The 10776-nt window shown below is 39.9% G+C and overlaps 1 protein-coding gene across 1 annotated transcript in view; it reads left to right on the plus strand.

Moving 5' to 3' along the window:
- The first annotated feature begins 278 nt into the window (after positions 1-278).
- The window catches only part of ube2h (ubiquitin-conjugating enzyme E2H (UBC8 homolog, yeast)), a 20303-nt gene continuing 9805 nt past the window's right edge, over positions 279-10776 (plus strand). Inside the window, exon 1 of the mRNA XM_017034578.2 lies at positions 279-779. Coding sequence (XP_016890067.1) covers positions 727-779 — 53 coding nt within the window. The 5' untranslated portion in view covers positions 279-726. The remainder of the gene's footprint in view (positions 780-10776) is intronic.

The following is a 10776-nucleotide window of genomic DNA, read 5'->3' on the forward strand; positions in this document are numbered from 1 at the left end:
TTCATATGTATTTTCTTTCCTGGGCCTTTTTGGTTGCCCAAATCCTTAATTTGTGTCTGGGCCATCTTTTGCCATGTGAATTGAATATTATTACTATTTTCATAGTTGTTACTGGGGCTTTTTCTCATCACTGCCACCCAATGATTCTACATTTTGTTAACTGTCGCAGATTTTTTCAGCATTCCAATCTTACCTTGTCCTTTGATTTCTGTCCTTTAAAGTGTATAAAATAAAAAGGAATTACATTATGAGGCAGAACTTTTATTCGTGTACCTAGTAAAAAAAACTAGGGCACAAGAAAGGACAAACGAAGATAGATTAGATGGAAGGAAAAATGTACAAATGGTGCAATATACAAAGACAACACAGTTACATAGTAATACCAAACGATAGGTATAATTTTGACTAAATAAACTACACGGGGTTGCCATTTGTGGTGACGTTTCGTCGCATTGTTTTGACGTCGCACGCGGAGGGATCCTAGCTTGTCACAAGCACAGTCAGAACGCTGAGAGCCTTTGAGCTGTATAGACCTAACCTTAACTCAGCCACTCACTCACCAGGACAGGGAGACACTCAACTGCGAGGACGTTTTGCTGTGAACATTTCTGAAGGCAAATGTTAACTTTCGGATAATACCGTTTGCTAGTCTTTCTAGCGTTTCCGGAAGGCTAATAGCCTTTCAGTTTACTTACTGGTGTTCTGCGAGTGGAAATAGCATTAAAAATGTCGTCTCCAAGTCCGGGTAAAAGGCGAATGGATACCGATGTGGTGAAACTGTATCCTTTCTGACATAAACAAGTCTCTGTTAATCGCATTATAGTTGAATATGTGCTGCTGTGTATGTGTGCTTGAGTGTGTGTACATGGTATGAGCAAATCCTATTTATTGAAGCTGCCCGTTTGTGTTGCTAACCTTCAGACATAGAGCTTTCATTGTGAATGACTGGTGTTTTTGTGTAAACAACATTTTGCTAGCAGAGCCAAGTGTTAGCTATTCCTATTTCAGCGAACCTTCTTTCGCTTATTTGGACACCTCTATTTACATCAAACACCCTCGATCTGTATTTTTACCATTTAAAACCAAATTGACGTTAGCCTACTTGGTCATGATCTATTTTTGAAAATTACTGCAACATCCGAACAAACCCCAACGCTGTCCTCGTTTTACACTGTCTTCCAACGCCAGCGACACTGTCAACGGCTGACCATTTCAAGAAATCAATTGTCAGTGTAGTTTCTCTCTATTCAGCCTGTTGTTTTTTCCAGGGCACTGTGGTCAAAACAATCTCTTTACACGTTGCTACTGGAGCTTGTTTACATAACGTAAGGCTAACGTCACCTGAAAATGCTGCTGTCTTTTGTTCTGCTCTGCTATAAAAAATGTTGGCGTTGTTTGATCGTACATAAAAACTTGTTCCAATTAGCTTTGGTTCGTAGCTTTACCGGGGAGTTGTTTGTGGCTGTGTTTCATTTGGTCTGCTTCTTAAAATGTTACCTTGTAACGCTGCTGAGCTGGCTGCTCTGCTGCTTAATTTCAACATCAAAATGGCCACCTGATCTGTGTGTCTGTCTCACTGTACTTTAATATCTGCAGGAGAAAAACACATGTACGACCAACTTTAACCTTTTTACACAGCTTATAGTGTCTTGTTTTTCTGATGTTGGACAAGGCCATGAGTGTGGCTGCTGTATGTGAAACAGTTACAGCAGATGTCATGGTGGATCCTGCAGTTCTTTTACACTGTGATTTGCTTGAACTTTTAGCCAACGGTGTTGTTTAAGCTTTTGTTGCCACAGCATTAACTCTTTAACAGTTAATTTGTTTTTTAACCTGACAGGCAGACTCTAAAAATAGCCTGTATCACCATATTTCTGCTCCATGCTGTGTGCTCTCAGGGAACAGTATGAACAGGTAGTTTTGTTTTTGTCCCAGCGCAGCAGAAGCCAGCTTAATGATTGGGTGGCCTGTTACTAACCGGAAACCACAAGAGGGGTGGGACTTAAAAACAGCTGATGGGGTGGCTGTAAGGCTTTCAGTCAAATATGGGTCTTTAACTCAGTTGGTCAAAATAGCCAAGTTGAAGAAGAATCTGACAGATGATCCTTGTGATTGTGAAGTTTGATGGTCTTGGCAGCTTTATTTACTAAATTTAACAGTCACTCCTCTGAGACTTGTCATTTCTTCCTTATGCAACACTGATGGTGTATTTCATTCGACATCCTGCCTCATACCAGCACACTACAGTTAGATATATGCATGTTGCAGCAATATGTGAATACATATGACGAGTTGGTGGTTGGAGTTCTTTTATAGACGGTTTTCTTCCCTTGTTATTTGGGCCTGTGGCCGAAGGCAGTTAGTTAACTTCTGCTAGCCAACAACAGTGCCTGTTTGAGCAAGTTTCTGCTCCCCTCCCCCACTCATTTCTGCTTATATGTAAAGCTATGAGCCACGAGTGTTAAGGCAGACAGAGGAAATGCCCCTAAGCATTTCACTCTGCTCAGTCCTTCGAAAAGCCCTGTTGTACTTGTCCTCTCCACATCCCCCACTCATCTTGAGCAACTTGACTGACAGGTGGGAGCAGGTTTGCTGAATGCCACCTGCTCTGTTTCATACTATGGTTTGTGTATTTGCTTTAGGATCCAGAGAGCCAGCATTGATCAAACAGTGTTGTTAAGAGTCGGGTGGTAGTCTGTAAAAGCATGTATCCATAATTGTGATTAACTAGCTTATCAGGTACATTGGTTTACTGCTGACTTGGCTGACACGTCAGGCTGAAGCACGGATATGGGCAACAGTTCCTTCCTTCTGTTTGTGTCCCAGGAGCAAATCTCGCAGTAACAACCCCATCTCTGTGCTCCATATGCTTGTGTCTCCCTCTGGTGTAACCAAACCCTGAAACCCACACTGCCTTTCAAACAGGCCCGGTTCTTTCTTATGTGCTGACACCGTGAGACCTCACGCATTAATTTGCAGTGGTCACCAGAGAGCTGAGGATCTGGAACAAGTAGACGATATGGGAATTCAGCAAAATGAATTTCAGAATGACCTCAACGTGTTCTTCCACTGGGTTTTCAGCTTTGTTTTAGGACAGTGTTGAATGACAGTGTGTTTTTACCAAGGTACCTACAGGCTTTCTGTTTGCATTACCATGTTTTAATAATCTGGCAGGGGAATTGTTATAAAGATTGCTTTACATCAATTCCTTTAATCTTTTTCCCTTTTCTGGATTTTTACTGCTGTTAATGGCCAGAGACCACATGTTTTTCTCCCAATATTTGCCAGGCTGTAATCTCAAATTAGAGCTATTCTCTTGTGACCTGCAGACTTTGTGACCAGTGGTTATTAATTCTTGCCCTTGGACATGTCACTTTCATTGTAGAACATGGTGCTCTTGAAAAACAGTCTTACTAAGGGCCTAAGTGGGAAGAGCTTTACATTCATCCTATTGTGTGGGGTTGACTGCACTTTCTGTGTAGGCAGCTGTGCTGTTATTTGCATGTTATTCATCGTTGGCCTACTCGCTTTACAAATGTTTTGAAGCTATGAGCTGCTGGAATCTGAGCACAGGTAGATTACAAAAGGTTGAGCCTGTTGTGAACGCTAGTACAAGTTCCATTGGGGTCTGGCCTGTGGATGGCAATACACAATATATGCAAACCCTATGTCCAGAATAGATGGTGCTCCACATTATAATGTAAAATCTGTGCTTTGTTAAATTAAAGAAAACCTAACATGTAGGGCAAAATGAGAATGAGAGATAATTAGTTTATGTAGGAATTTCCAGATATTCAAGCTTTAAGGTTTTTTTGTTTTCTCAAAAGTTGTGAGTTACAACACTAATCAGTTGTGTTTTTTTTGAAGAGAGAGCTGCATTTAAGCCTGCATTTCAGTCGAACCTTTAAAGTGACTCCTTGGATCAAAGTCCTGTGAAGCATGGCTACCAGGCTATTGTAAATGAGACTGTGGGGAGCTGTTGGGAGGAGGGATTTCACACTTCCTCAGGCCCATTGTTTATCGTGATATCTGGCATCCACAGCGCTCTATATGATCTTTTAAAAACCACGACTAAATTAAAAGATGGTACAAATTAGGGTTTGTAAATATTGTCCAAAAAACAGATCTCAATATTTGATATGCAATACACATCTACATATTTTTATGCTAGCAAATTACATAGGGATGGAATTTTCAAGAAATGCAGTTGTACATGAAATACATTCAATGTAAATTCACTAAAATAAAATCAAATTATGTTTTTGAAAAAGTGCTTCCCATCAGCTATTGTTTTGGGAATATAACGGTAAAATACTTTTATGGTTAACATATAGTAATGCTGCCTACTGCATAAAGAGACAAAAGTCAAGAGTGCACTTTAAGCAATTTTATTTTAGCAAATATAACAGAACAGTCTAAAACAGAGGCACTGATGCTCGACTCTGCCTATCATCTCCCTCTGTCTCACACACTCCACACTCCTGGGGCGAATGAGGAGTTGTTTTTTTAACTCTTTTTTAAAAAAAGGCTAATATTCTGAATATCCATAAAAACAATATAGTCTTACTTTAGATCTTGTAATAGGACATGTAATGTAAAAGTGGACATATAGCCCAGCTACCAGTACAAATCTGTATAATTTTAGAATTTGTTCAATTGTCCACATTTAGGGCTACTTTCTCGGTGCCAGGCTGTTCACTTTAAACATCCACCATACTTTCCTCACCACTTTTTATTTCCACCCTCCCTGAGAGGAATTCCAATCCTGAGCTCTCTCCCCTTTTCATCTTTGGTCTATCAGTCCCATTGTACCCCTGTAACATGACATGGGGACAGCGGCAGAGCCTTTTGTACCCCCCCGCCCCTCCAACCCTGTTTACAGGAGCCCCATTAAACCTCCACCTCCTGCTGCTATGTCAGACCATGTCATACAGTCCCAGGCTGCTAATGTGCACCAGGCGCCATGAACGTGAACCGATTCAACCAGCGACACACAGTTAGCTGTAGAGGAGGAGGTCGACCTGCGTTACTATTGTCAGGCTGAGAGATTAATGCTGACAAAGGCTGCACCAGAAACAGATGAGAGAGCCTCAGTAACTAACATCATTTGTTGTAATAGTGTAATAAATATGCCATTTTACATTGTATTGCACACTTGACTGTTAAAAGTAATGCAGATGTCATTGAAACTATAACTTCAGAGTCTGATAAACGTCTGTTGATGGGAGTTTATCTCTGCCATGTTCTCTAGGTTAATATTTAATCCACAGTGAGAAGTTCAAACACTGACTAAGACATTTTGCCCAGTGTCCCACATACTGTAGGAACTCGACCAGTAATGCTAGTGAATTACACAGACTAAACCAAGATATCCATGCCGTCTTCATGTCTTGGGAAAACTGAAAACATAATGCTTAAATTTGAATGTTTTTTTTCTTTTGTGTACAGTCAAATACAGTGCACGCTTTAAGATTTATATGTTGTGGTTGTTGGACTGTGTGCGCTTGTGGAGAGTCACGAAAAGAATGTAATTTAAGGGAAAGATGTTTTTCTTCTGTAGCCACGTTATTTGATACAAAAAAAGCTTTAGTTGTCACTGATTCATGGTGATGTTTTGAGCGACTTCATGTCTCACCAATGTAACACCAAGCCCTCGTTGACTTACCCCTTTTGTCGCAACTCTGTCTTTTACTGGGTCTGAAGGTCTTGAAGTTTTTTTGTGAATGCTAAGTGTTAGCATGTATGCTTAAATTTTTGTATTTCCTTGTCTAAAGCAAATCCTTCCTCGTTCTGCTTTTAATTTTGGTCATAGTCATACATAAAGTAACCAAGTAAATAATGACGAGGCTGGTTTCGAGTGTTCAGGGCCCCCGTCTTGATTGACAGCCCTTTTTTGGGTTTGTTCCAACGGCAAGGCATCTCTGACAGTAAGAGATTTGAGGCCCTCACTGTTAATCCCACTAGCACAAAGAGTGTCGCTTTCTGCATGCAAGGCTGAGCTTCCTCAGAGAAACAGATGGACAGAAGTTTCTCTTTGTTTTGCATCATATTTATTTTTTTTGACATGGGGAGTGGGGTCTGTGTATGCTGCTACTGAGTACAAAGTATTTTTCCAATGCACTCCTAAAAAAATCCACGATTTACCAAAGTGGTCTGAAGTGAGTTAATTTCACAATGTCCATCATTGAAGCCGCTTGGTAGATGGAAAGAGAGATACTTTCAGCTTCAAGATTTATTCCTGATTTTTCCTGACTCCCAAGTTTTTTAAAATATTATTTGGAAGACCTTAATTTCATTGTTGTGATATGCTGACAGCAGAGAGATGTTTTCAAGTTGACACACAGTAAAAGGACGATGCTCCTTTTGAATCCACTCAACGTTCTGACCTGTATTCAGGTCGCCATCTCTGTTCTTCAGGATTGTTCTGATTCCAAGTTAAACTTTGTCTAAACTAGATTCAGATAAAGTTAGATAAGAAGAAAGTGAATTATTTGTCATTGTGACACAGCACACAATGAAATGTGACCTCTGTTTTTAACCCATCACCAAAGTGAACAGTGGGAAGCTTATAAACGCCCGGGGAGCAGTGTGTGGGGACGGTGCCATGCTCAGGAATTGAATTGATTGACAATTTATACTATGTACTTAACAACAATCGCTTGAATTTCGACTAAACTGTATTTTATTTGCATTTTAGTATTAATCGATTTGAAATCAAGTTGGTAATGATTGTAATGATTTGGTATTTTTAAAATATTTGTATTTATTATTGCACTCAGGCTTATTAATATTATGATTGTATTCAGTGAAGGAAAAAGCAGCCAGGCGTTATCAGATGTTCAGCTGACACTATCCACACCCTTTACTAGAGTATATCTGCTTTTCCACATTCGTCCCAGTCATGTGTATCAAGTTGATAAATATAGTCTACACAGACGCAGAACATGTTCGATCGCTCGCAGTTTGCTCAACACAAAAGTGTTGAAATTCGGCTATTTTGTCTTTGTCTTCACACCACACTCTTCGTCTCGTCTTTTTGGTTGTGCTCATTAGACAGATGCCTCAGATCCAGGTCATTGTCTCTCCTGGCTCCGTTTCCGTGATCATTAATGGTCATTTCATTTGTGTGCACATGGTAGCAGTGCAGCCACATGCACGCACGCACACACAGGGACAAAGCCACAGCGCTACCACTAGAAATAGACTGTTGATTTAGTGAGGGGCTGAGAACAGACGCAGCTGAAGGATTCACGTTTGATTGCAGTGGGTGGGCCCTCATCCCTCACCAGCGGAGACAAAGAATCCAGCCTGTGTGCAGTACTGTGCTTCTTCAGACCTCGTGTAAGGAGGATGTGGTCGACTAGTCCAGTTTCTTTTACTTTTAACTGCCCCACACTGAATCTAAAGTTTTTGTCATCGGTAGAGCAGTGAATTTAGTTTGTTTGTTAAATTTTGTGTCATGCTAATGGCCCTGCTGTGGCACAGGAGGATAATGGCAGGAGGAGGAGGAGACTGGAGGCTGTCTGTGGAGGCACAATGTAGAAAACCATATTGAATTTATTGGTCAATTTGTCACCTTGAATTACATTACCAACTGGTAGAAATTAACCTATAATCAACCAGTAATCTGTCAGCAAATGATTATACAGTTCACCCCAGTTTGATGTTGTACAAATGACATAAAACCCACAATGGTAATGCAGTGCAGTAGCAGTTATTAGCTCCTTATTTACTTCACAGCCATTGAGTGTCGTACTTTACAGCTGCCACCAAATATACAAATGGATTTTTATTGAACTAGGCAGTTGAGGCCACTGGTCTTTTGATATGTTAAACTTTCTTTGAACTTGCTTTGCTTTTTTTGTTTGCTGGCAACACATGGTGGAATCAAACATTGAATGGTTCTGGAAGAGTAAAGTCTGTCTTTACAAGAACTTCATTAAAAACACTTAAATGCTTTTTTTAAAAATCTGTACTTTGGATGCACAGTTTTGAAATGATAATTTTTTATAAAGAATCACTCGTTTCTCTTAAACAAAACTAGGCCAGATTCCAGCATTTTAAAGCTGAGTGAGATTAAATATATAATGGGTTTCATGGGAAACTTGCCAAAGATTCAAAGTATATTATCACCACCAGTTAAATTCACCGGTAGCTAGGAAACCAACTATTGTTTATTGGCCCACCATTCGTAAAGCACTTGTGCGGATTACTTTTTTTTTTTGCCTCCCTAAAGGACAACCACACCTGCCTTTGCCATATGTTGCAGTACTGGCTGTTCTGATCCTACTACATTCATTGACCTGCCTTGTCACCATTGCCTGGTCTCTTAGAGATATTGGAATGAGCTAAGCTGTTACGATCACATTAGAGCAACATGTTTTCCTTGTACCAGTTTGATAGGACTAGTATTAGCTTTTATATTGTAAGTTGGACATGGTGATGTCCAGATGGGTCTTGACTTTAAACCTATTTTTTGTTGGTTCCATTGACCAAAAGCGTTGTTATTATTAGAACCTTTTAGGCAGTGCCAGATAGTATGATGATTCTTGTATGATGATTCTTCGCTGATGCAGTTGCCACTCTACGGCGTCTGTGTTATTCACCAAGCTGATGCATTTGTGCCCATCTGAGCACCAGTGGGTGTGAAAATGTGTATTGAACCATCTGCAGTCTGGCTGAATTTGGATTTTTGGGCCTCTTGTCTCTTCATTCTGTTTTTTTTTATTCCTAAAGCCCACCATTGTATAGACACATGGCTATTTATTCACAAGGTCTCTAAAGGGTCCAGAAGGCGAATAATTAAATAAGCAACAAAGTAAACAAACCTTGTGATGGTAACCTAAGTTGTAATAGAGGAAATACAGGAGAGAGGGTCAGTGTGGTTGAGAGGTAGTAGCTGCAGAGACACTTTAATCAAGGTCTCACATGGCCACAGAGTGCATATCACACTGCTATGCTAGGATAGTTAATGCTCACAAGCTGCCTCTGTTTTCAGGCCTCAGAGCATTCTAGAGGCTTCCTGCTTGGATCAGTGGAGTACACAAATGGAAGTCAGAAACACAAATATGTTGAACTGGTTATGAAGTTTAGAGGATAAAGTTCCCCAAGCTCTTAATTGCCAACTTGCTGCATTGTTTGAATCCTTGTGATTGCAGAAAAGAAATCTCACCCGGTTTTGGACCAGTTGTGTTTGTTGATCAAAGTCTTTGCTCCTCTGAATTTAAATAGCATTGGCTGCTACTGAGTCCACACATGACTATAGCGTTACATGTCTAAAGCTCTAAGTGAGAATGAAAAGATGATTATAAGATTGTTTAATTTGAGACTAATTTGACTTTTGAGTATCAGTGGGTCAGTGCTGGAAAATTAAGAGCTGCAGTAGCTTTTTAGCCTCACTGTTGTTGGTGAAAAAACTATGAAAATGTCCTTCTGGCTGTCTTTTTTTTTCTTTTTCAAAGACTACTGTAGTATCCAAGCTTGGACAATGAGCTTTCAGTGGGAGGAGGAAAGAGGAACTGCTTTGTTGTTATGTTGGCGCTGATGTTGTTTTCTAATAATTATTTTCGGATAATTATTATGTTGTTGTTGTTTTTCCCGCCTACTCAAAGCAACTCGGTATTCTCGGGATAAAAAGAAGCATAGCTACCTAAAAGAGACCATTCCTTTGTTGCCTTGTTGTCTGTAGTAAATGTTAGATTCTATTTTTTTTTACACAGTTTTGCCCATTTCTCTCTGTAGTGAAAGCCTCCACAGTCGCATACAGCCCAAGGGCAGCTGCTAGGTTTCCTGCCTTTCATCCACGAGGCATTTGGTTATACATTTGTCAGCACGCTATTTGTGTGTAATAAAGAGAAATGAAATATTTGCTGTTTTATGTTTGGAAAATCTCTGTATTTTATCGGACATGGAAAGCAACTTAATTGACAATATTATGCCTTTTATTTATACTACAGCTAAGGCCTTAAATGGAATTCTAGCAAGGAATCATTAGTTGAGCTCTCCAGGAGTTTCACCTCTGCGTCAGTACCAACAGTACCCTCCACTACAGTCGGCTTGTGTGTCAACCCGCTGGGCTTGGCGCAAATTATCTAATAAGATACTGAATGCTTGGTAATGTGAAGTCGGCTTAGTAATGTCTGGTAATCCTCGTCAAGTTTTGAGGCCTTTAGCAAATAAAAAGAATGAACTCCAAAGATCAGAGTTTTAAAAGATCGTGGACACTTATGATGTCATGCAATGTCATGTTTATATAATGAGCATAGATTTACAGAATTGTGGCCCTATGTCTAAACTGAGTTTACATTTTTAAGTTTAATAAGTCTGAGCAGAATACATTTTTAAAATAACACACCTGTAGTACATGACAGAATGAAGACAGGCAGAACCAGAACTGCAGAGTTGACATCGTGTGTTGACCTACTGCCACTTAAAAAATCCTGGCGGTAACACTGAGCTCGGCCTATCATCTTTCCTGATTCATCATGAATCTGCTCTGTGGCCATTCCACAATTTGTTCTTGTATGGTAGTGTTGTTGTTTTTATCTCATTGGGTTTTAGTTTACAGCCATGCTCCCTGTAATACTAACAAAACAGAACATCATTTTAATGCTTTGTTTATTCAATTTTCTGGAAATAGATAGATGCCAACCTCTATTATTCTGACATAATCCAGATGCTGGTTGTTCGCTCATTGGTTTGTCTATCCTTTACATTCAGCCAGAATGATCATTGTTTGCTTTCGATCCACACCGATGATGTCATTCACATTTACAG

Source organism: Cynoglossus semilaevis, chromosome 8, assembly GCF_000523025.1.
Source record: "Cynoglossus semilaevis isolate Cse_v1.0 chromosome 8, Cse_v1.0, whole genome shotgun sequence".
Classification (NCBI taxonomy): Eukaryota; Metazoa; Chordata; class Actinopteri; order Pleuronectiformes; family Cynoglossidae; genus Cynoglossus; species Cynoglossus semilaevis.